General features: G+C 42.6%; 2 protein-coding genes across 4 annotated transcripts in view; one reads left to right on the forward strand and one right to left on the reverse strand.

Annotated features, from left to right (window-relative positions):
* MTAP (methylthioadenosine phosphorylase) overlaps positions 1–21241 on the forward strand; it is a 41454-nt gene extending 20213 nt beyond the window's left edge. For 2 of the 3 annotated variants that reach the window (XM_082301014.1, XM_082301016.1), the window contains 4 exons: positions 609–711; positions 5157–5396; positions 5925–6047; positions 11826–12721. In XM_082301014.1, coding sequence (XP_082157140.1) covers positions 609–711; positions 5157–5396; positions 5925–6047; positions 11826–11864 — 505 coding nt within the window. In that variant the 3' untranslated portion in view covers positions 11865–12721. Of the gene's footprint in view, positions 1–608; positions 712–5156; positions 5397–5924; positions 6048–11825; positions 12722–21115 lie in introns of those variants that run through there. The other variant, XM_082301015.1, reaches the window with a different exon arrangement.
* A 63-nt stretch (positions 21242–21304) lies between these two features.
* On the reverse strand, positions 21305–24010 carry CDKN2B (cyclin dependent kinase inhibitor 2B; the record flags this gene model as incomplete). The annotated part of the gene is made up of 2 exons (XM_082301017.1): positions 21305–21629; positions 23873–24010. 2 exons carry the CDS (start codon positions 24008–24010, stop codon positions 21333–21335), a joined length of 435 nt encoding a protein of 144 aa, XP_082157143.1. The 3' UTR covers positions 21305–21332.
* Between the last annotated feature and the right edge of the window lie 724 nt (positions 24011–24734).

Here is a 24734-nt window from a genome sequence, read left to right on the forward strand (position 1 = left end):
CCAAAATGGCATGCTGGATGGTAATTTCAACATGTTTGACCATTTCCATCCATTGAAAGAAAAGAGAAAAAGGATTCTTCTACTTGGAAGCTGGCAGTGCATGTGTGTGTGATCTTTCTGAGAACATGAAGACATCTTGTTCCAAGGTTTTTCTGATTGAATTCACACTTCCTTCGTGCTGGAAGTTGTTCCTGCAAATTCCCATCCTTTCAACGTAGGAATGCAGTGATATCAACAAGTTCTATTTTGACTAGCCTTGTGGTATTTGAGATTTTATTCCTTCCCTTCTTAAAGCATACTTACACTTTTTTCCAGCGGTTACATGCCTGACTATTAAATTAGTTGATTGTTTTGCAGTAGAATCACAGCACAATGTGGCTGTTTGTGTCATTTAGAAACAAATCAGTATTTCAGTGTCTTGGTTTAACAGAAGATTTTGATAATGAATTGACGATGCACTAGTGGAGTGCAGAACAGGATTACAGGTGGTCATTAATATCATACTGGTTTTTTCTTCCACTCCCAGGGATGCTGTGTTTTTTGATTTGTTTCAGTTTGTTGCTTTCTTTTTCTGTTGTTCTCTCTAAGCAAGTTTTCTGCTTTTCTAGGACAACTAAAAGACATTGTACTTTATATGATGGACAGCATTCCAGTCTCTCAGGAGTATGTCATATTCCAATGGCTGAGCCATTCTGCACCAAAACCAGAGAGGTTAGTGAATTCTGTAATAGTATTAAGAAATGTTGTTTTTATGGTACTTATTTGTGATATATTAGTCTAATTGTGCATTCTTAGAATACAGAGGCAGTATGCACCTCTTTATCCTGTTTCTCAGATACATCATGGTATTAAGGACAAATGTAACATCTGGAAGGCATGGGAAGTAAAAGATCTTGCGTCTGTCTTCCTAAGGGAGGTATGCAGAAGAAGTCAGTTGGCAACATAGCTTTTCCGAGAGTGTTAATAACAGGACAAAAGATCTTTATTTATCAAGTAACCAGCCAAGAAAGCAACAAACTGAACAAAGCAGTTAGGATTAGAAATTAGTTCCATTTTTTTCTGAATAAAGCTACACCTATGGTAGAGGCACTCTACATACTTAAATATTTAAATAAGTGGTAGTTTAACGTTCACAGAAATTGTAATATTGCATTTGTGCTTTTGTGCATTGTCAGGGCTTAGGATGTTAAATATAAACAAGCCAAATTAAATTAGCTTTTTATTCTTAGTTATTGCTCTCAGTTGTGTCACTTTATGATTTTCAGGCTTCTCAGACTAGAGAGTGTGAAACACTTCTCTATTTTTCAGCGCCTTTATAAGCTTCTGGGAGGAGTGTATCTGATTGAATATGTCACCTTAGTGTATTCCTAGAGTTGAGGAAAAAGGAAGGTGAAGAATGAACTGCCTGTTTTGTGATGTTGTGGAATGCTTCTGATCAGAAGCTTCAAGGAGGTACATTCTTCAAAGGAACAGGAGTACTTACAGAATCAGTCATATTCATCTTAGAGTCCTGCTCTCTGCAGTCAAGAGAAAGCTGAATTGTGAAGCAGGTGGCACAATCTATACCCTGAACATGTACAAACATTTGGACTACTGAGCTGTTCTGCTTTTGTCACCAATTTGCTTCAGTGTCATTATGGGCTATTTTTGTTAATTGGCCACACTTTGGTTTAGAGATGTCCACAGTGGGAACCAAGGTGTTTTACGATGAACTAAAGTCTCATTAAGAAACAAACCACTGCATATTATACAAGTGCAGGCTTTTGCCCTTCTTACACTGAGCAGCAAATTATGCAAAATACTTTGCACTTTTCTTGCAAAAAGAGCCTAGCCACATGCTCTTACCAAAGATTAGTTGGCATTTAGCTGCTTTCTAACTGTGGCCATGAGGTCGCGTCAAAGCACGTGCAAGGAGTTTATTAAGAAATGGATTAAAAAGTTTTATTACTTTGGTGATCGGCGGTACTTCACACTGTCATTTTTTAAAAAAAGTAACTACTCATACATTAGGCGTTTCCTGAGACTGCAGGAAACATATGCCAAGACTAGTTTTCTTTCAGTAGTTAACCGAAGAGATAACGTTTTTTGGGTTTTACATTTTTTGAAAAACCAGCAGAGAAATGTTCCTTTTCAAACAGAGAAAAAAACATTTAGGTACTTCCCAGTCTCACATGTGATCATTATCTCATTAGCCTGTGCATTCTAATCAGCCTAACAGATATTTTAAAGAACATGTGGGCTCTTTGTGAGGCTGAGAAGGAATGCTTTCACTTCATTTAAAAATACCAGATAAAAGTGACTTAAATTTTTTCCTAAAACTATCTCTGAAAATTGTTGGGATAATTTCAGCCCCGTTTATCCCAATCCAGAGGAATTTCATAGATAAATGCAATAATAATAAAGCCAAGATTGTGTATGTAACATGTTTAAGGAATTTCGCATCAAAACATCTGAAAACTTCATATTATATTGCATTTGTGCAAATACATTAAAATACTCTGGTTTAGTTGGATTATGCACTGTAAATTAAATGAGAATCTAAATGGAGTTTATCTTTTTCTCTGTGAAGTTTCAAATAACATAGGGTATTTTGGGTATTGCTGCTTTTAGAAAGTGAGGCTCAACACTATGTCTTATAGCAGTAAAGTTGGAACTTAGTGAAGAATTTCAGAAAGGCACTGCTCACCTGTGGTTTAAGTCATGTCAATTCATCTATTGATTTATTAACAATGTAATTAACTGGCATTCAGCTAAACATATATTCAGAATTAATAGCCTCAATAAACCAAAATATTAGATCAGCTTACAGCACAGACTATTAAGGGGTTGTAAAGGACCTTAAAGATTATCTAGTCCCAACTGCCACTGCCACATGCAGGGGTACCTTCCACTAGAACAAGTTGCTCATGGCCTTATCCAACCTGGCCTTGAACAGTCCCAGTGTTGTGGCATCCACAACCCCCCCTGGGCAGCCTGTCCCAGTGTCTCACCACCTTCATGTTAAAAAATTTGTTCCGAATATCTAACCTACGTTTCCTCTCTTTCAATTTGTGCTTGTTACTCCTTGTCCTATCACTACAGTTCCTGACAGAGTGCCTCTCCACCTTCCCTGTAGAACCCTTCACAGCCAGGTTGCTATGAGTTTTCCACACAGCCTTCTCTTCAGGCTGAGCAGCCCCAACTTTCTCAGACTGTCTTCATAGGAGAGGTGCTCCAGTCCTCTTATCAATTTCATGGTCCTCCTCTGGACTTGTTCCAGCAGTTCCATCTCTGTCTTACAGTAAGGACCCCAGATCTGGATGCAGTGTTCCAGGTGGGGTCTCACCAGAATGGAGCAGAGGGGCAGAATCCCCTCCCTCACCCTGCTGCCCACGCTGCTTTGGATGCAGCCCAGGATCCCATTGCCTTTCTGGGCTGTGAGTGCATATGGCTGGGTCATATTGAGTTTTTTATCAACCATCAACCCCTGCCAAGTCCTTCTCAGCAGGGCTGCTCTCAATCACTTCTTCTTCCAACCTGTAAGTGTGTCAGGTGTTGTCACAACCTAGGTACAGGACCTTGCATTTGGCCTTGTTGAACTTCATGGGATTTGCACAGATCCACGTCTCCAGCGTGTCCAGGTCCCTATGGATGCCCCATCCCTTCCCTGCAGCATGTTGACCGTCCTGAACAGCTTGGTGTCAGTGGCAAACTTTCTGAGGATGTCCTGTCCTTGTCAAAGATGTTGAACAGTATCAGCACCAGTACTGACCCTTGAGGGACACCACTGGTCACTGGTCTCCACACAGACAAGGAGCTGTTGACCACAACTCTTTGCCTGCAGCCATCCAGCCAGTTCTTATCCACCAAGTGCTCCATCTATCAAATCCATGTCTCTCTGATTTGGAGACAGGGACAGTGTCACAAAATCAAATTAACAAAAGCTACAAATTTCTATATATCTTTCTGTGGCTAATCCCTAGAAGCTCTGCTTTACTCCTGCAAACATTCATGCAGCCTCATGCACAAAGTTATCCTTCCTGAGCACATGTGAGTTATATACACACCCACCCTCTTCTGGGAGTGGAGACTTACCTGTTCACATGCATCTGCAGTGGCAGGTGTGGATACTCCAGCTTTATGTTGTGCTGCTCCACAAAATCCACTGCTCCACACAATCCACTGATCCACATGCCAGGCACCCCACAAGGTCATGTAACGCACTTGAGCTGTTGCTGCTTGTTGCATCCATTTATGTTGAGTGTAGGTTTCTCACAGTGTTTTGCAGGGAAGCTGCTCCACATGGCATAAATCATGATGCTCAGAAGTTGCTTCTCATGGTGTCAGACTAGGTTTTTCACTGCTGCTGTGTTATGAAGACCCCTCCTGGCCTACCACAATTTTTGATGCTGCTTTCATTTTCTTTCCTAGCTTTTCTTTGTTGTTGATGGCCATTTTAAATAAATGTCATCATAGTTCCTTTCTCTTTCCTACTCAGAACAGTGATGGGTATCCGAGTCCCATTTACGTAGGCCGGTACCCTCTTATTCCAGCTGTATCAGCTGGCATTATCCAGGCCAATTACTAAGAGCGAAAGTCAGGATTATTCTGCCATATATGAGGTCCTAGTTGGAATTATAAAGACGAATGTGAAGTACGTGCTATATGTCAATGTACATATGTACAGCTCAGCCACTGGCATGGGAAAATGTGGTAATAATTCCTACACAGATACCCAGGGTACTCTTTGAAGTATGTGCTTGTAGAGTTTAACTTTCAAAATGTAAATTTCTTACTATTGTTCTCACTAGCTCAGCTCCACCATGTGATAATGTAGTGCTTAGTGGAATGCTTCTACCATTCTGCTTGCAGTGTAGGCACAGTCTAAATGTGCAAAAAAATTATGTTTCCCAGTCTTCTTGGTCTGCATTGAAAGCAGTAATCCAACTGCTACTAACAAAACCAGATGAGTTCAAGTTCATCCCTGTTGATAGGACTATTAATTTTTCCTGTTGGGTGAAGAAAACAAAACTGATCTTTGGTGTTGGACAGCTGTAGTCATTTGAAGTATGACTACTTTGTATAAAGGTAACTTCTGTATGCAGGTTTTTGATGGGATGCAAAAGCAGTGCATGAGAGGAATTATTTCCTTTCCCTGACACTGGCATGTTTTGCAGGTTCTTATTGAGACTGCCAAGAAACTGGGGCTCCAGTGTCATTCCAAGGGGACAATGATCACTATTGAAGGCCCACGTTTCAGCTCTCGAGCAGAAAGCTGTATGTTTCGCAGCTGGGGAGCTGATGTTATCAACATGACTACAGTGCCTGAAGTGATTCTTGCGAAGGAAGCTGGAATGAGTTATGCTAGTATTGCCATGGCAACAGATTATGACTGCTGGAAGGAGCATGAAGAAGCAGTGAGTGAAACTTTTTTCCTCTGGTGTGTCCTGAGGGATTTGGATGAGAACGTGTAGGTTTTAATAAGAGATGACATATTGTACTGAATCTGTTCTTACTTACGTTAGTATCCCTGAGTTATTCTTGATGAATGATTGTGAAAGTAAGAATAGAGTCAATTGTTGCTATCTCATTCATTTTCATAAACCTACCTCACTACTAGCAAACCTTTTGTTTCCTGTTGTCTGAATCCGGGGGTCTGTGAGTATGAAGCTCGTGAATTCTGTGTATGACTTGTCTTCTTGTGATTGGTCTGGTGTTATTTCTTTTGCAGCTCTGTGCAAAGCAATGTATATGCTTTAGTTCTCCTGTTTGTTTCCAATACACAAGTATAAACCATACACACACAGAGGAAAGACATGTACTATCTAAAAAGTCTGTGTTATTCGAAGACTTCACTTTTACACTTCTGAGTTAAATTTATTTAAGTGTTTGCAATGCATGCCATCAGAATTGACAGACACCACTCAGCTGTATTGTATTTCTAGGTTTCAGTGGATAAAGTTTTAAAGACGCTGAAAGGGAATGCAAATAAGGCTACAAGCATACTCCTTACTGCTATACCTCAGATAGGCTCCATGGAATGGACCAACACCCTGCATGCTCTGAAAGTAAGTATGCAAGTGAGACTGATGAGTACTGGGGACAGTGTATGTCTATGCATACATAACACAGATGTGTGTTACAGGATGCTTCTACTTAAATCAAAATATTTCAGAGTAAATGCTTCAAGAAACCAAATCCATTCAAGAAGGGCAGAGAAATTCTACACGATTCTCGCAAGTTTTATTGCCAAGATCTAGCTTCAGTTTTACAATAAGTTTTGGAAGAGGTTAAAAAAATGGATAGCTATATGTGGTTGATGAAGTGTTATCCTTCATAAGACACAAATAAATGAGATACGAAGTAAGATACAAATATATGTGAGTATCCAAATGAAACCATGACCTAGGATCTTAGCACAATGGAGAGTCAAGTGGAAGAGACTGAAACAAACCAAAAACATTATGCTCACTTCAATATGTAGAAGAGGAAAAGTCCGTTAGAAGGTATGGGTATTAACCAGTTTGAAATTGTAAGATTTGTGTTCTCCCATAGGTTTGAAGTCCAAAGTGCATGAAAAAATATGGAAAAGAAAAACATTTCAAATATATTGACGAGGGAATTCTTAGGCAGAATTTTCCTTAGACAAGGTTTACTTATGTTTTTTATCACCTGTATTTCACAGGCATACTTGAGATTCATTTGTGGCTATAACAAAGAGGGGAAAAACAATGTTAAAACAGTTGGGATGTCTAACCCACTTATCAATAAGCTTTTTTTGACTGGGTTGAGATAAGGACCAGGAAAGATCATTCATCAAATACTGTCACGAGCAAAACAGTCTCAGCTTAGAGATATTAATTGAATTTATTGCTAACAAAATCAGAGCAGGATAATGAGGAATAAAATAAACCCTAAAAAACACCCTCCCCCCACACCTCCTTCTTTGCACCTCTACCTCCTACCCCAGCAGCGCAAGGAGACAGGGAATGGGGGTTACGGTCAGTTCATCCCACTCCTTAGGGAGAGGAGTCGTTCTGCTGCACGCTGGAGACGCTCCTCCCACAGGAGACAGTTCTCCATTAACTTCTCCAATGTGGCTCCATCTCAAGAGCAACAGTTCCCTGCGACCTGCTGAAATGTGAGTCCATCCCATGAGCACCAGTCCCCCTCAAACTGCTGCGGCATGGGTCACTCTTCTAGGGGGTGCAATCTGTCAAGGACAGGCTGCTCCAGCCTGGGAGCAGGGCCTGTCTCTCCACAGGTCTCCCACGGGGTCACAGCGTCCTGCAGGCATCCACCTGCTCTGGTGTGAGCACCTCCCCCACTGGCTGCAAGTGGATCTCTGCATCCCCATGGATCCCCATGGGCTGCAGGGCCACAGCTGCCTCAGCATGGTCTGCACCACGGCCTGCAGAAGAATCTCAGCTCCAGTGCCCAGAGCACCTGCTCCCGCTCCTTCTCCACTGACCTTGGTGTCTGCAGAGTTTTCTCCTCACATGTTCTCAGTCCACTCTTCTCTAGTCACAATTACAACTCTACAACCCCTTTTAGTTTTGAATTCTTCTTAAATCTGTTATCACAGAGGCATTACCATAATTTCTAATTGGCCCAGCCTTGGCCAGCAGCACGTTCATCCTTGGAGCCTCCAGGGATTGTCTCTGCCAGACGTGGAAGAAGCTTCCAGCAGCTTCTCATAGAAGCCACCTCTGTAGCCCCCCTACTACCAAAACCAGGCCATGCAAACCCAATACGTCTTGTCAGTGATTCTCATCTCTAGTTTAGTCAATGGCCTGAAGGAAGGATGTATTTAGTTTAAAATTCACCTCAGACAGTTTTTAAGCATAAATGCCCAGGTCAGGTTTGTAGAATTCCAACCCGAATTCTTGAGATTAGTCTTTTGCCGATTATTCTTTGGAAAACTCACTTTTCATTAGGAGTGCCTGAATTATCTTTTTGACTCTTCCTGGTTATTGGAAACAGTTATTTTAATATTCCCTCTATACATATGAGAGAGGTAACTGACTTTTTCCTTTCCCCTTTGCATTCTTTAGGAAGTTGTATCATGGGTGGATAGGGAAGGCAACACAATAGGTATTGCTTCTTCCCTCTAATCCACAGAAAACATTTTCAGAGCGTGGGACTGCATTTTTTAATACAGATGTGCAGCTGTACAGCAAACTCTGAGTTTGAACAAATAATGTAAAATGTGCTAGATATTCCTCAGGCACTTTTTTTCATACTGGCATGAAAGGAAATGGTTCCCAAGTGTATTATGCTGCTTAAATACTGAGGGATCTGCCTTTGTTTCTGGCAGGCATACTTCAGTGAGCAGTGTCCTCTTGTGTTCCTTTGCGTGATTGTCTTGAATCTTCATTGGGAGTGAAAGAGAGCTGGCACTACATTTGCAATGTTCTCCTTTAATAAACACCAGCTATTCTTTCAGTTCGTTGTCAAGTGCTTCTTCCAGCTCAGTCCCCTAAGTACTGTTTGCTGAAAGAAGAAAATACGATGTACCAGAGGAAAGGTCACTCTGTCCTAATATTGCTTCTTTTCTTAAATAAACACTTCTTAAAAAAACCACTTATTTTCTTAAATATCTACTGCCTCATAATATTCATCAATGATGAATATTAAGATAGTTTCACTTGCAATTCTTAGGTGTTTATGTTCTTTGCAGATAGTGGGTTGGGTTGAGTGACAATGTACTGAGAAAGGTCATTGATGTGAAGGCACTGGAAGAGCTGGAAACAGGAAGTGGTGATTGAAATTTTATAGCAAGAAAGTAGGAGCCACAAGTGTTAATGACTTAACACAACAAGGACTTTGGAATAGTGAGAAATTCTGAAGCTCCAAAGGCTTTGGAAGTTTCCTTTAATTTTACAAAGGAACATCAGGAAAGGCTAAAAATGTTCCTGTTTAGGCAATTAAATGATGATAAAGCAGATGAAGGATTGGTCCTAGACTTCTGTGTTAACGAATGAGAGAGGCAATTTTGCAGAGAAGCAAAGAGAAAAGTATATGTATGTGCCTGTGTACAAGTGTGTAATTGAACCATAAAGAGTTTTTAAAAACTATTCTCTTGTAGTGTACTTCAGTATATTTTATAGTGGGAGTTTTGAAGGCCAGATGATGGAGGTTTTGTACTGATGTGTTTCGGAGGCACCTTTTCCTAGGGCTTGAAGGCAGCACCTCTTGCATGCCGTGTGGAAACGTGTTAAGGAACACAGACAAGGAGCAAGCTGAGTAAGACTGCAGCTGGTACACTACTATCAGTGACAGCATATATCCAAGCCACAGCTGAACATCTCAAATGGGCATTTGCAAATGTCTGTTCTAGTGCTGGGAAAGCATGTGAAACAGTAAAGCTCTACATAGGCACAGCTTTTCTTTTCCAAGATCTGTAATCTGGCTGCTACGACGGGAGGAACTTCACCAGGCAGGAGTAAATGTGCTGTCAGTCTCTGCCCACCTGTATTTCTCTGTCTCCTTCCATGGAGGTATTCATCCCAGATCAACACACATGCCAGTGGTGTCACCTCTGAATCTCACAGTAGTCTTTAGGAAAGACTGCAGTGTTGAAACAAAATGTCCAAGGGCTGTTTTCTGAGAAAGGATAGGCTGCTTGCCATTCCTTCTCTTTCATGTATCATTTATCTGTGATATGACAGTGAGTTTAAGTGTACTGTGGAAGTTACTGGTTTTTAACTGTGTAATGTGTCTTTAGGCCAGTATTTTGTGGCTTTCTTGCTGTAAAGAGATCATTTTCCAGTGTCAGGTTAAAGCCCTCACTCTTACAGAACAGGGTATTTATGCCACATGTCAGGAAACACAGATCATGCTGTTGATCACAGTGATCCAAGTGATTTCTGGTTGTTGTCAAGGAAATTTCTGCATAGGCTGGGTCAGTCATGGGTGATATATAGCAGGATGTGCTGTTAACTGAGAAGAGTTGTTCAGTGAGGTGATAATTACTGGCAGTTGTAGCTATAATCCTCATGTAGTTGTGGCATTCAACATCCTGTGAGGAGCAAGTAAGGCAATTAAGAGTATGGTTGCTGGAGTTCAGGTGAGCATACTTAGTTTTAATTATTGAACTAGTAGGTATCATCTCAAAGGAGACAGCTCTGGAGAGTCAAGGAGCTCCTGAAAGTTGTCAGGTCTTTAAGGGCAGCATTCTCCAAGCAAAGTACTGATCCACAGAAAGACTTTGACTGATCAGGAAACAGAGCTCTAGTACAAAAATGCAGCATTCAAGGGTTGGAAGCAGGAACAAGCTACAAAGAGAGAACCCAGAAGGAAGTGCAGGTATGTTAGGGATGCTTTCAGGGCTATGGGAGCTTGTCTGTAGTTGACAATTGGTAGAGATGTCAAAGGCAACAAGAACTGCAGCCAATGCATTTATAACAAAAACTTACCGTGTAAAACATGGGTTCATTGCCTATTAAGTGAATGAATTGGTGAGAGCAGACAATTTCATATGGACACTGAGAAAGCAGACATTTTTTATCCTTGCTAGGAAAAGTATTAGTTAGGAAAAAACTATCCTGTTGAGAAGAATTTTAGCTCATCATAACTGGAAATCGAGCTCTATACCTTTATTACAATAAGGTGCAACCCCATGAGTATCATGTATCTCATCCCATGACAGAATCTGTACTATAATGGTAAAAGGAATATCCTGTTAGAACTGATTTTTTTTTTACAGTGTGGCTGTAAGAAGATCAGCTTGTGGTAAGGTGTCAGAGCTTTTGTGAGTGCTCCTCAGGTAAATTTTTTGGCTCTGTGAGGAAACGTGCTGGTACTACCTGCCTTTTTATTGAACGTCTGCATTAGCCTGTGAGAAATGGTATTTGTCAGATCTCTGATACAAGGAATAATGCTGTATTTTGAGAGTTGTGGTAAGTGAATACTGTAGGATAGTTTAGATTGGGTAAGGTATCTGTAGATGTGTTTCAATACACTTCATCAGTGAGTCACTTGGGCATTTATGTGTTTGATAGGTAACAAGTTGAAGGGCATAAAGTTCAGTCACTTTTTCTAGTCTGTTTGATAGGTAACAAGTTGAAGGGCATAAAGTTCAGTCACTTTTCCTAGTCTATCACAAACTGAAACTGACATTCCTAAGTTCTGTATGTAGAACTCTAACTTTGTAAATATTTTTGAGTAATTTTCTTCCTCAAAAAACATGTCAGTGAAATCAGTGAACGTACATATGTGACCAGAGTATATTGGCTCAGGTGAATAAGGTGGAGGAGGAAAATTCATCAAGGCTTCACTTCAGCTGTAGTTGCACTGGTGCAACTACATGCAGGGGTACTTGCAGGCCAAGGACTTCTCACAAAAGCTGAGATTGAAATGTTTCTCAGACCCTGCCCTTTAATGTGGCTAGCATCAAAGTTGCCTGTCCCTACATAATTTGAGTATTTGGTTCGCTCCTAGTCAGTGCCATCTGACTGGTTTCTGTTCCTGATAGCTGTATTTCAGAACTGAGAGAAAGTCATGTAGAAGTCATAAAAAGCAAGCTGCACAATTTTTCATTTGTAGCCTGTGAGCCCAAAGTCCATAATTTACTGTTTCTGCAATATGGTTATTTTTCTCGATGCCAATAAGCCTATCACCTAGCTTTTCAAAAGTTGTAATGAAAACTCCCTGTGTGTATATGCCCTCCTTGTAATGATACTGACTTTTGTGGTGTTAGAAGAAGTTGGAGTTACTACGCATGTGAAAGGAGTTACACCTGTTTATAACCCAAATGGAAGCTACATAGTTTACTTTTACAATGAAAAGTAGTTCTCTCTGCATTGGCAGAAGAAGCATTTACCTACTGTGACTTTGTATTTCAGACAACAGTGCAGTGTTCGGTCATCCTGCCAAAGCAGTAACAACCTGGTTGGACTTTGAAGTTTGAGTGCTTACAAGGAAGAGTGGATCACTTTCGAACTCTCAGAGGTTATAATATCTTCAAAAATTGTTACAAGCTTAAAAGAATGGACTAAACATTGACCAGTGATCATGTGTAAGGCTGCTGTTATAATTTTTGTCAGTTTGATCATATATAAGATGGTTAAAATTAGATTTTGAGTATGTTTTCAACTATGAGTAGCTCTACTGACAAACTGTATCTGACAGTGGTCGGAGAAAAAATGTCAGTACTCTATTCAGTGGTACCTTTTAATTGATGGTAGAAAGGAAAGTCTTAAGTAATATTGTTGTTGGAGTTATATAAAATAAGATCTAGGAAAGCAGATTCACAGGCTATTTGTGTTGCTGTTTCTGCCTCCCATCTTTTCCTTCAACAGGACACATGGTTACAATTCACTTCAGAAACATAACAGAAAAACTGAACAAACAATTTCAAATTAAAATTATACTATTTTTATACATTATCCATATTTTTTATTCCAGTGACTTTTTTTAAAGCAGTGTATTTGTTTGTGTGCTAGAAGACATGGTTTAATAATTGTAGTGGTTCTGTCACAGCAGCAGTTGTGTAATGAGTTAGTGTTAGACTGAGGTAATGCCTAAACCAAATTTGTGCCTGAAAATGTACTTACGTGACTTACAGAACTGTCAAGAAAAGGTACTTTCCTGCCAGTGTCCCAAACACTCTGCTGGCCTTTCTCTGCTTCATTGAACAGCTCCAATTTTAGTTCCTGTATTAAGTGATGAATGTGCTTGAGTGGTTTGAATGTATGCATTTCAATTTTTTTAATACAGTTTTATTTTAATAAAATAACCTGCTGCTTCTTGTCTAGTAAATAAAGCAAATGAAACATATGCTTCTCCAAGATGTGTGGAAATCAGGGGGGGATTTTATTTATTTTCTAGCCATTATGTCTCACAATTGCTTTTGCCATTCATGGAACAGGTTGGTGATGATACCTTGTAAACAACACTTTTAGAAGTACACTTTTTAGAAAATACTGTGCTACTCAGAACTTCAGGTTCTAAGTCCCTGAACAGCAGGGATTGCTGAGGCAGAAGTGGATCAGAATGCAAGGAAAAGATCAGAAACATGAACGGTAAGGATTCTCATAGTAATGTGTTAAAAAAAAAAAAAAAATCCAAAGGAAAATAGAAGAAAGCAGGTACATAAGCATTTTAGCTTCCTAGGCTTTTTCCATTAGACACCCAGTCTTCTCCTTTGAAGGCCTTTAGATTTGAATGTATTCTTCCTAGCAAAACCAGTAGAAGTGATTTTCAGATACTGGGGAAAATAGCTTAACCAATTTTCTATATTTCCTGGTGGTTTTTTAAGGACTTGGATTGCAGGAGCCAGAGCTTGAACATACCTTTCATTACCTTCCACTAAGCCAAATCATATATCTGGCCTTCTTAAGAATGGTTTCCATTTTTATCTTTCTTAGCTAGGCACTTTTGGTGAAATGGATCAGAGCCAGGAAATTCATATCTGGCTGGTCTAAGAGAAAGTTTTTTCTGGGTGTCTGTTTTCAATCCTTTGCATTTGGTAGTGAAATATAATGGTCATTGTTAGGTTAATTTCTTTTGGTGTATATACTGGGTACTTAGTGTTACAGGAGAGTGTGACAGAGCAGAGAGCAGGCCCACAGGTACTGGTTTCTGTCATACATTTCTGTTACAAATTCCTTGTATGCAAGACTAGATGAGAACACTAGGTAAGGACAGCTGCATCCAAAGAGTTACAGTCAACAACTCAGTGTCCAAGTGGAAACCAGGAACAGGTGGTGTCCCTCAGAGGTCTGGGACCAGTACTGTGTACTATTTTCATCAATTAAATAGTGGGATTGAGCGTGTGGAAGGCAAAAACATCAAGCTGAGTGGTGCAATTGGTTACCAGAGGGAAGGAATGCCATCCAGAGGGACCCTGACAGGCTCAACAAGTGAGGCCCAAGTTCAACAAGGCCAAGTGGAAGGTGCTGCATTTGAATTGAGGCAAAGGTGATTGAGGTCAGCCTTGTGGAGATGGAGTTGGGAGTGCTAGTGGATGAAAAATTGAATGTGGGTCAGCAATGTACACTCACAGCTCAGAAGTCTAACTGCACCCTGGGCTGCATCAAAAGCATATTGAGGGAGGTTATTTTCCTTGCTTCTCTCATGAGACCCTGTGTGGAGTACTGCATCTAGCTCTGGAGTCTTCTGTAAGAAAGATGGGGACCTGTTGGAGCAAGGGATGAAGCACCTCTCCTGAGAGGACAAGCTGAGGGAGTTGGGGTTGTTCAGACTGGAGAGGAAAAGGCTCTAGGGAGACTGTAGGTGAAAGGTGTCCTTTCAGAACATAAAGGGTGCTTATGACAAAGATTGAGAGAGACATTTCACCACAGGATAAAGGGCAACAGTTTTTAACTCAAAGGGGGGGGGGTATATTTAGATTGGATGTAAAAACTGTTTTTATGATGGGACTGTGAGACAGTAAAACAGGTTGCTCAGAGAGGTGGATATGTTTGGAAGTATTCAGAATCAGGCAGATAGAGTTCTGATCAGCCAAGACTAGTGGAAGGCGTCCCTGCTTGTGGTGGGAGAATTGTCTATATGTCTTTGAAGGTGTCTTCCAGCCGAAACCATTTTGTAATACTTACTTGTTCTGTCAACACAGGCTTGGTATCTAAAGGTATCTCATACAGAATTTGTATATGAAGTCTGTAAAACTGGTAGTGTGTAGTGTGTTTTTTGCAAAGTTCAATGTACATTTTATACTCAGAAATGTGTTGGAAGTAATTTATCCATAGGACTACAGACAAAGATGGTAATTGGCAAGAAAAGCATAAGATAATGTTTAATTATGTAAAGATAGAACCAAATATAAGTGATTTTAATTGTCTTTCTAAACAGTCCTACAGTTATTTCCTAACTTCCTACAGTTATTATAAGAAGAACTGCAGGTGGGATAGAGAGGGAGATTTTTTTTTTTGCAGCTGTTATTTAGTCCATTTGCTGTGAAGAATTTGGAGTACTGCCTTCTGGTGCAGAGTATTGACATTGCTGCTATATCAGTGTTAGCAAGTACTAGTTTGAAGCTCTTCGAAAATTGCATCTTGGGCTGGTAAATGACTTACCAGGATATAGGATGGTAAGTTGTGGCTGTTGCCTAGTTTTCAAATATCCCAGGTTCCAAAGTGTGGCCTCTCAAGCTTGACTGATACCATTGCTTATCTTACAGACACTTCATGTCTTCTGGTTGTTAATTATGACATGATACACTTCTGGTTTTACACAAACATCTCTTATACCAAATGCTGTCTCCTAGAAAAATTAAAGCTTTCAGCAGGAAACCTGTCTGATTTCTATGTATATGTTTCACAGACCGCTTTGAAGCCTCCTCTAAACTCTGGTCACTTCAAGACAGGTGCCTAAATAGTGAGCCCTGAAGCAAATAAAGTAGCTTCTCTGTGGGTAAATTACATGTCATACAAAATGGGTTAGAACCATGGAAAGCCTAATAAAGTATTAGCTAGTGAAATTTTACCTTAAGTTTCCCAGGTCTGCTTCTCATTCTCCAGTGGAATTGTCATAAACTTACTGATCTGTGTGGCCTGAATGCTGTCTTGACTTTGGGTCAAAGAGAACATCTGTAGAGCTAACAAGAACTGCTGAAGAGCAGATCAGTCTGGCATGCTGCGCTGCAGGATATGCCTTGTGGGAATAGATAAATGCAGCTGGGAAAAAGTGGGTATGTTAGAAATGAATGCTCAAAGCCTAATTTTCTTTCCCACATACACAGAGGGGAGAGTGAGTGGAACTGAGTACTTGCAAATAGCACAGATGCACAAAGCAAGAGGCATATTAGGCAAGTACCAGGAAACACAGCCAGCTGATGTCTTACTAAATTTTCAGCTGGCATCCAAAGTCAGAGATAAGAACTTCATTAAATGTCCAGATCCACACCAACCACAGGCGGAAATGTCACAGCAGGGTAAGTTCAACATGCAAATAACATGCAAGAGAAGACATACACCCACTCAGAGGAGCTTTTGTCCAACTGTCCCTTCAGTAATGTTCATTAGGAGTTCTGTTTCATCTTGGCACAGGTGTCACAGGCAACAGAACTCCCGCTTTGACTGAAGAGACTTCTTGATTTGGACTCAGTAGCATTCAGATGCCTTGTCTATATTCCAAGCCACACTTGCTTGTATCATGAGCACTTGCTCTCTGAGTGTGGAGTTGCTATGATCTCCTACCCTATTGATTGGATGTTGTATTTTGCTTAGCCCAGCTATCCATGGCTTTTGGAGTCCTTTTATCTTGGATGAGATCTCCTTTTATTTTGCTCAGAGCATCCTCTAGTGTGCGTATTAGCAGTGTAATGTACTGATGGCAATGCAATACTGTGGGTTCAGATATGGCACGAACTAGACTATGAGGCAGGCCATTAGATTTACTCCTTTTCTCCTTTCTCTGTTTTCTCTAAAGCATTCTTTACAGCCTAACATTGATCTATCTTGCTAACATGAGATTGCCCACTCATATCTCATTTTCACTTATCTAACACTTCACACTCTTTCATGTTAATATCCAAAGCATCTCTCAGCATCCGCACAGGTGGCATATGACATCAGAATTGAGTTTTTGTATTAGTATTCAAAACAGATCTGAGAGCAGTTGGTGTTCCCAGAACAGTAACCAGCAAGAGAGTATTTTGTCTATTGAAACCAGCTGAGTATCAGCAAGAGGAGAAATTTATTCAGGAGGTGCTCAGCACTGGGTGAGATCAGCCTTCTAAGACGGAAATTCTGGCTTAACTGTTTTAACGACTGCTTCCTCTGCCCACTGCCATTGCAGTGTTGGCTGAAGCAGGACAGTTCAAAAGAACTGAAATTAACATTTGATGACACTTTTGCAAAAGTTTGCTATTGTTTATTTAGATGATTGTCAATTTCTCCACCGCCTTTGCTGTGAATTGGCTCAGGCAATTTGTGGTGCGAAGACCTGTGTGATTAGGCATACTTGAAAGTATGTTTTCAATCTGAACATCAGAGTGTCACAGATGAGACCTAGCTGGAACTAAGAATAGTGCCTGTTGTAAGTGAAATATATTTTAGAAGACACATGTTGTCTGTCCAGTTGTTTGTTCGGTTTCCTACAGTGTGGTTCCTCTAGCACAAGAAGGAAGACATTTCAGCTGAAGTCTTTTAATTTGACCTTAGAATCTGTGTTTTAATAATTAGTGCTTTACAGGAAGCAGCTTTTGTATGGGCTTTTATCAACTGAGTAAGAAGGTTCTGAGATATATTTTCTGTGTTTTCATAACATAGTCTATCATTGAAATAATTCTTTTGCATCTGTCTGAAGGTAAGCCAGCAAGATAATTCCGTAGGAGGATGGTAGTGGTAGGAGTTTCTTTCCCCTTATTTGCATCTGAGGACAGAGGAATTTTCTCTGTCCTGGACCAGATCTATATTTAGTACAAATTCTCCACTCCATGATGTTACTGGTACCTTGGGTTGACTCTGATTTTCTTCTCTGGCCCTTAGGCTGCTCGCCATCTAAAGAGAAAACAGATGTAAAACAACCATAAAGCCAGCAGTGTTCAAGTGCTTGTTCTGTATAGGCAAGGAATGCCCTCCAGCCCATTATTTCCACCAAGCAGAGTCTGCTGTCTGATTTTAAGTGCCACTGCTCATCAGCCACATGCATTGGATTTCTGCAAGGATGAGTGTTAAGAAGCCAAACAAAATCATTGACCCAGGCTGGCATGGAGTGGGTAGGGGTAAATGTCCCTGGTGCATCCTTTCAGGCACAGGCAGCCATGTTTATCTCCCCTTTCCCCAGGCACCTCTTTCTTGAGCTGGACCTGTGTCTTTTCTCCCCTGGATACCCTCCTCCCAGCTCTCAGCATGCCTGTTTTCCTACCTGTCAACAGCCAGCACCATGGAGAGTAGAAGGTGCTGATGCTGGCACTTTCCCCACCTGGGAGGTCAAACTCTCGTAGATTGCCGCTCACCTCCTCAAGTAAGAATGTTTTTGTTTAGAAATCACATGTAGGAGGCTGCTTCCTGAAAGGAGTGACTACGTCAATGGCAGCGACAGCTACCTAGTTTGGTGGTGGGAAGTAGGGTATTTCTAGCACCATGACCTCTGCTGATGGTGTCAGCTGAACCCTAGATGTGTTGTCCCTTTTCTCCTTATTTGCCTGAAGCTGTAGGTGCAAACAAGGCTTCTCACAGCCCACCCTCAATCCTGAACTTACACTTGATAACAAAAGCAATGCTGGATTGAGTGGCAGTCGTCTGTGTACCTTTCTGGGAGGCAGCCTGAAGTCTCTAGTTACAAGATTCTTGGTTTTCCGCTCCTAAGGACCACCTCTCCTTTCACTATCCCTTCTTGGACTTTGTCCAGCACAGAAACACTTTGTTTGCAAGTGTTTTTACCAAAAGCAGGAAGATGCTTACAAGTACATAGTAATAGTCAGGAATGTGGAGACATTGGTCCTCTAGGGACATTCCCACAACGAAGAAGAATGTTCTGTCTTCTGTTCATACAGTATTTTGAAGTACTTTTACCTCTTTTTCTTGTGAGTTTGGGGAAAAAAGGGAAATGTTTAATTACTTCAGTGAGTGTCAGTTCAGGATTGATTGAAACCTGGTTTAAAAAGAATAAAAATAGAACCACTAGGTAAATAATCTCTTTCCTGGAAGTGATAGCCCCACCAGGGCACTTAAAAGACACAAATGTCTTCAGAGGTTCCCTCTCTGGCACTTGGTACTTTGGCTTGCCTGTTCCATCTTCAAATCCTCACTTTCTTCTGTAAGGGCTCTGAGCATTTCCATTTTTATCCTGAGACTCACAGTACATGAGACTTATTTTCTTTGTAAATAGGCAGTGAAGTTAATGTATTTCCACACCTTTGTTCCAGGCACGGTCGGGTGATGACTTCCTTTTCTAAAACACTTTTTGTTTTTCCTGTTTTTCCTGAAGCTTTCAAAGACTTTGAACACAAGATTTAAAGCCTGTGGACCCTTAGACCTGGGTGAATTTGAAGGGGATGTTACCTGTTGTAAAGCTTGGGCGTCATGTTCTCAAAAGAGAATTTTTCATAGTGTGTAATAGCAAGCTCTGTTTTTCTAAGTGCCATTACACCTGAAAGTATTTTTACTAGATATTAACGTTTGGCAGAGGCCACCACAATTGAAAAGTATCTTGTCAGATTATTCAGATGCTGCATTCGCACACAATTGAGGTGTGCTTTTGTAGCACACAGCTCTGCTGGCTCCTGGTCCAAGCAATGAAAGGCACTTACACCACCTCTGAAACCACCATACATAACTCCATGCCTAGACCTTTCCATCCTCTTGAGGCAACTCCCCTCGGAAGTTTTGGGCTTTGGCAGCTCTGGGAAGGTTACACTCTTTCGGCACAGCTTTCCCGAGCGGGGAGAGGCTGGTGAAAACCCCGTGGGCACCCGGTGTTAATACCACTCCCCCTGCCGTTTCGGAGAGGACTGCCCGGAGCTCTGGCCCTCCTTCCCACGGGGTGGGCAGCCTGCAGTCAGGAGGGCGGCCGGCAGGGACCGGGGCAGGGAGCCCAGAGGCTGGGATGGATGATGGGTGAATGGATGCTCCGCGCCAGCCGAGCTCTGCCGAACACCTGCCTCAGGCCCCAGCTCGCGAGGCTGAGCTGGGCTCCCGCCCGCTTGGAGGGTCGGGGGAGAAAATGAAAAGCTCATTCACAGAATTACAGACTATTCTGAGTTGGAAAGGGAACAGTTACTTGTTCCACCCGCCCTGCCCCAGATGGGTTTGCTCCCAGACGCCAAACTCTGTGACGGAGGCTCACTCTCCATTTGTCCCCCAAAGAGCAGGAAAAAAGGAAACAACCTCTTCTTTTTAAATTTTTTTCTTCTTCTTCTTCGGGATCTGTGCCCTGGCCAAAGTGCGGGCTCCCAAACACAGACATACCAACAGCAGTCTTCCTGCAAGGATCAGAAAAAATAGCCTTCAGTTATAGTACGCACCCGTGGTGCCTGATTCCACAGTGTCGGTTGTTTCTTTTTTTTCCTTTGGCAGGAAAACCCTCGCACTTTTAAAAATAGATCACAAAGTTAAGCAAAGATACAAAGTGCAGGTGAGCTTTCCTGTTGCACTTTAAGAGTTGTTTTCAATAAGGAAATAAACTATTTGGATATTTCTAATTCGCGTGTGTATGTGCTTAAATAATACATATCTGTGAAATGTCCTGTTGTCTGACCTACGTGATTGTGCTGGGCATCCATATTTATTTATGCAGAAACACACACACAAATATTGAAAGCAATAAACAAAACTGAAATAAATAACACCACCCAACTGAGTAGTGCTGCATACAGAACCATTAAATAGTCGAACACGAGGAGTGAAGTATTTTTAAGACAATCTTTTTCTTGTTTTATTACTGAATAATAGCAGATATTTCATCTCACATAAGGGCTATGAACATTGGGTAGATGACAGAAATCACATGGGAAAAACAGAAAACAAAAACCGAAAAGTGTGAAAAGATCCAGATCTATAACCAAATTCGGTCATTTGTTGTTGTTTCCAAATATCTGGTTTAGAGACACGGAAAACTGTCTTTAAAATAAGAGGTTAATTGCCCATATCTTCTGAGCAAATGGGTTCTCCAAATGCAAAGAACGATGCAGTAAGTAGTTGATTGCCAATTGTTTTCTCACATGAACAGCTTTCCATGAATACAGCTACACAAAATATGTGTAGTTCCCAAACTGTAACGCTTATCAGCGTTAAATTTTTTTAATATTTGATCAGTGTTACATCTCGATGTTAAAATCGTATGTTGAGTGGGCTGGTGAGGGGAGAATATTTGGGGATTAATTAAATTTTTGGATGAGATAGCTAAGGTGTTCAGTATTTCGGAGCACGACAACATAAAGGAATCTCGAAGAATAACTAAAATACAAAGCCTTGCAGAGCAGTGAGCAAACCAGTAAGGGAAACAGAGTGTTCTTACTTCTCTAAGCAGCTTTATTGTAACCGAAAAAGAGAAAGAAAAAATAGAGAGAGGGGGAAAGGCGAACTCTTTCAAATTCTTTAAAAAAAAATTTTCCCCCTAGAGCACAGATGAGCAGTCTTGCTTGTGGTCTACCCGCCGGAGAGCATGAGAGGGAGAAGCAGGAGTGCTAGCCTTGATTGTGTTCTGGTTTTTTCCCTCTTTTTCTCAGGAAATTGAGTAGCACGTGTCTTCTTGCAGAAGCGGCAGCCGGAGTGCCCGGGGCGTGCGGGAGGAGCCCTGGGGGTAACGGCACAGAGGAAGACTCTTCCCAGCAGTCGGACACCGGGAGCGCCGCCAGCCGCGATGGCTCGCTGGTGACTCGGCGGCGCGGATACGGGCTGCAAGGGGCGAGGGGACAGGGACTCGGCGGGACGACCGGGGGCGGGTCAGCGCGCAGCCTTCTCGGCGGCCCCCCCGGCTCCCGGAAGGTGCGGCGGGTCGCGCAGGTACTGCCCCACCGCTCCGTGCGGGCCCCCCGCCGCCACGTCGAGGGGCAGGCGGCCGCGGCCGTCGGGCAGGTCGAGGCGCGCCCCGGCCCGGTGCAGCGCCGCCAGCGTCTCCAGAAAGCCGGCGCGGGCCGCGTCGTGCGCGGGGAGGCAGCCGGTGCGCGGGTCGGGGCGGTTGGGGTCGGCTCCGCGCCGCAGCAGCAGCTCGGCCACCCGCGGGCTGCCCAGCATCATCACCTGCGGGGAGAGACAGCGTCAGCGCCCGCCCGCCCCGACCAGCGCCGGGCGCCGCCTCCGCGGAGAGTCCGGGTGGCAGCCGGGGCTGGCGGCGGCCGGACCCGCGTCTCTTTCGGGGCCTAATTCTGCTTTGTCGGCTACTTGGAGTCGTGACCTGCATGTATGCTGACAGCCGTTTGCGATGATCTGTACGGGTCCCGTCCAACTCGAGACAGTCTATGATTATACGATAAATTTAAAATATGAGCTATGATGTGTGTGGTTCCCAGACTAGGTACGACATGTGTACGTTCTTCTTCACTTTTATGCCATTTATATACACCATGGTATAAACGGTACTCGTGGTGTGTGTAAAAGCATATATGTGTACACACTCACGTTTATACGCACGTACAGACACAGCTATGTAAGTGTGTACAGATATATACACACAATATAGATACTGCTTGTGTAATGTACCCTTTATTATATAATAAATAGTGCATGTATATGTATTAGAAATATATTCAGGCATACACACATAGAAAAATACTTTAAATATATTTATACACATAAAGAGCGTGTATATATTTGTATATTATATATACACACAATGCATTTAATGAGAGCTCTGAGGGACCTTGCATTAAGTTTCCTGCCACTTAGAATACATTATTGATTCATCAACGGTGAGCAACCAACGGGGCAATGCAGCTGGGTATGGTTCCTTTTGGCATTCGGTGTGTATTTTTCCCCTTATGAATTTTGGACCAATACGGGATTTTTTTCTCTCTCTCGCCTCTGTCTTCTTCTCAGAAGTGAGAGCAGCTGCTGAGCACTCTTGAGCAATGCACAAAACTTAACTGATGGAAAATTCCGAGTTGTATTTTGTATCTAAATGTCAAATTCCCAATGCCATTCTGCTTTTCTGCCAATGGAAGAAACTTGGCAAGGTTTGATCACAGACGATTGAATAAAACCCAACAGAAACCCCCAATTAACCAAAAACCAAAATAAATTTGCACCTGGGGTTTTACTTCCCTCAATGTCCTGGTCATTTTCAGTGGAATTTTAACCTCCCTAAATTGTGACTAAACACTTTGAAAAAGATCTTAAGACAATAGGTTTTTCTCATCATTTTCTTTCTCGGTACTTTGGTTTGTGCACTTCAAATAATTGGGTGTAATTATAATAGAAGTGTGAATATCCTTATAAATGTAATAATTTATGAATGCCTGATATTAATCTTTTTCAGAAAGAAAAAGAGGGTCCACATATTCGATGTGTCAGCCATTTTCTAAATTGCTGACAAGGGAAAAAGAACTTAGTCTCACCCTGAAATGAGGAAAGCAAAGAGATAATTTATGAGAATTTGGAGATTCTTTTCATCTGGAATTTGAACATACAAAAGAAATAAAACAAGTAACTTTCTGAGAGCCTTTCTCGGTAACATACTTCAGAAAAACATTTCATGTAAAGTGCAAGGGTCAAAATGGCTGTTCAGCTTAGCTGATGAATCATTAAATATGTCTCTTCAAATGACAACTCGAAATATCTTCTTCGTGAGATACACAACTCCAGTTTAAATCACAGTATATTAATCGTTCAACGAACATTAAAAAGCTTTCTACTTAAGTATGTCGATTGATATAACACATTTTTAACTCTCAAACTGCCTAGAAAGCAACTCTACATACTGCTACTTCTAACATCTATGAATAAATTCTGCCACTATTTATGAATAGAAAATATTAATATAACTACTACTTAAAGAAAAAAAAATAAAGAGGTGACTACTAATGTACACCTAATTTCAAGTTACAATTTTTACCAGCACAATTTCCAGGTTCTTTGTTCAAGAATATACTAGTAAGGGACCCTGCTTCGATTTACTTGGGGAATAAAGACCTATTCGGTCTTTATTTTAAAAATCAATAAATTTGCTCGAAGTGCAGATAATTCCCCAAACCTATCTGGAAAATGATTTTGCAGTCCCACTTCTTCTTTTGAGTACACCCTAGAAAAATTCGTTTGCTGCCAGCAGTTCCTCACTGAACTCCATCTTGCATTTTCAGGACGGCAAGGTTTAGTAAAAAATAAAGGGCTCGTTTGAATTCAGACAGCTGCGGCTGGAGTATGGTTCCGATTATAACAATGAAAATTAATTCTATTCACAAAGAACCCACCCCTCCCCGCCAGCGTGGCAGAGCACAGCTTCCCCCCCGCCCCCTCACCCGATTACCCCTCTTCCCTGTGCTCCGTACCTGGAGCGGGGTTCTCCCAAGGGAGTTGGTCCCGTTGGGATCCACGCCTGCGTCCAGCAGCCTCCTCACCTCTTCGTGGTCCCCGCGGGCGGCGGCGCTGCACAGGTGGTCGCCGTCGCTCCGGGGGGACCCCTCCATCGCCCCCCGCCGATCTGAGCCGCACGACAGCCTCTGGCTTTCCCTCTCCCCTGTCTGCGATCTCTCCCGCAGCTGAGACGCAGCTCCTCCTTCCCCGAGGGCAGCGGCCGCCCCTTCGCGTCCCCCTCCTGGCCCCCCCCGTGCCCTCCCCGCGCCACGCACTCCGCCGGCGGGGCGGGCGCTATGGCATCCGCTCTCCCCCGTCCCCCAGCGGCTGCCGGAAAATCCGCGCACCCGCCGGGGGCGAGGCGCACCGGCAGGGCGACGAAGGATCGCGGGATGCCCGCAGTGTGGTCCTCAAGCACGGCACCTCGGAAAGCAGCCCGGTTTCACCCCCACCTCGAGCGCGGGCGGCTCTCGCAGGGTTTTCCTCTCACGGGGGAGAGGGGATGGGGCCCCATAACCTCTGTCCGTATAGGGGCGGGTTGAGAAGGCGGGGAGCGGGGCGCAGACCCACCGACAACAGCGTCCACGGCAGCTGCCACGGCCCGGGCAGGTGGGACGCGCCACGCGAGTATCTAACGCGGGCGGACGACGACATGACGGGAACAGAACTTTCTCGGGACAGAGAGGGACTTTGTGAGAGTGATGGCTCTGGTTTCTGTCTCCGAAAGGGGTTCTGCCCTGCCGGACCCCCTCCTAGCTGTGGGTCGGGGGTCCATCCCTCCGTCCTGCGCCGGCAGAGATCAAGTGGACCGGATGAGGAAGGGAGCCGTGCTCCCGT

This window comes from Coloeus monedula (genome assembly GCF_965178545.1).
Source record: "Coloeus monedula genome assembly, chromosome: Z".
Taxonomy (NCBI): domain Eukaryota; kingdom Metazoa; phylum Chordata; class Aves; order Passeriformes; family Corvidae; genus Coloeus; species Coloeus monedula.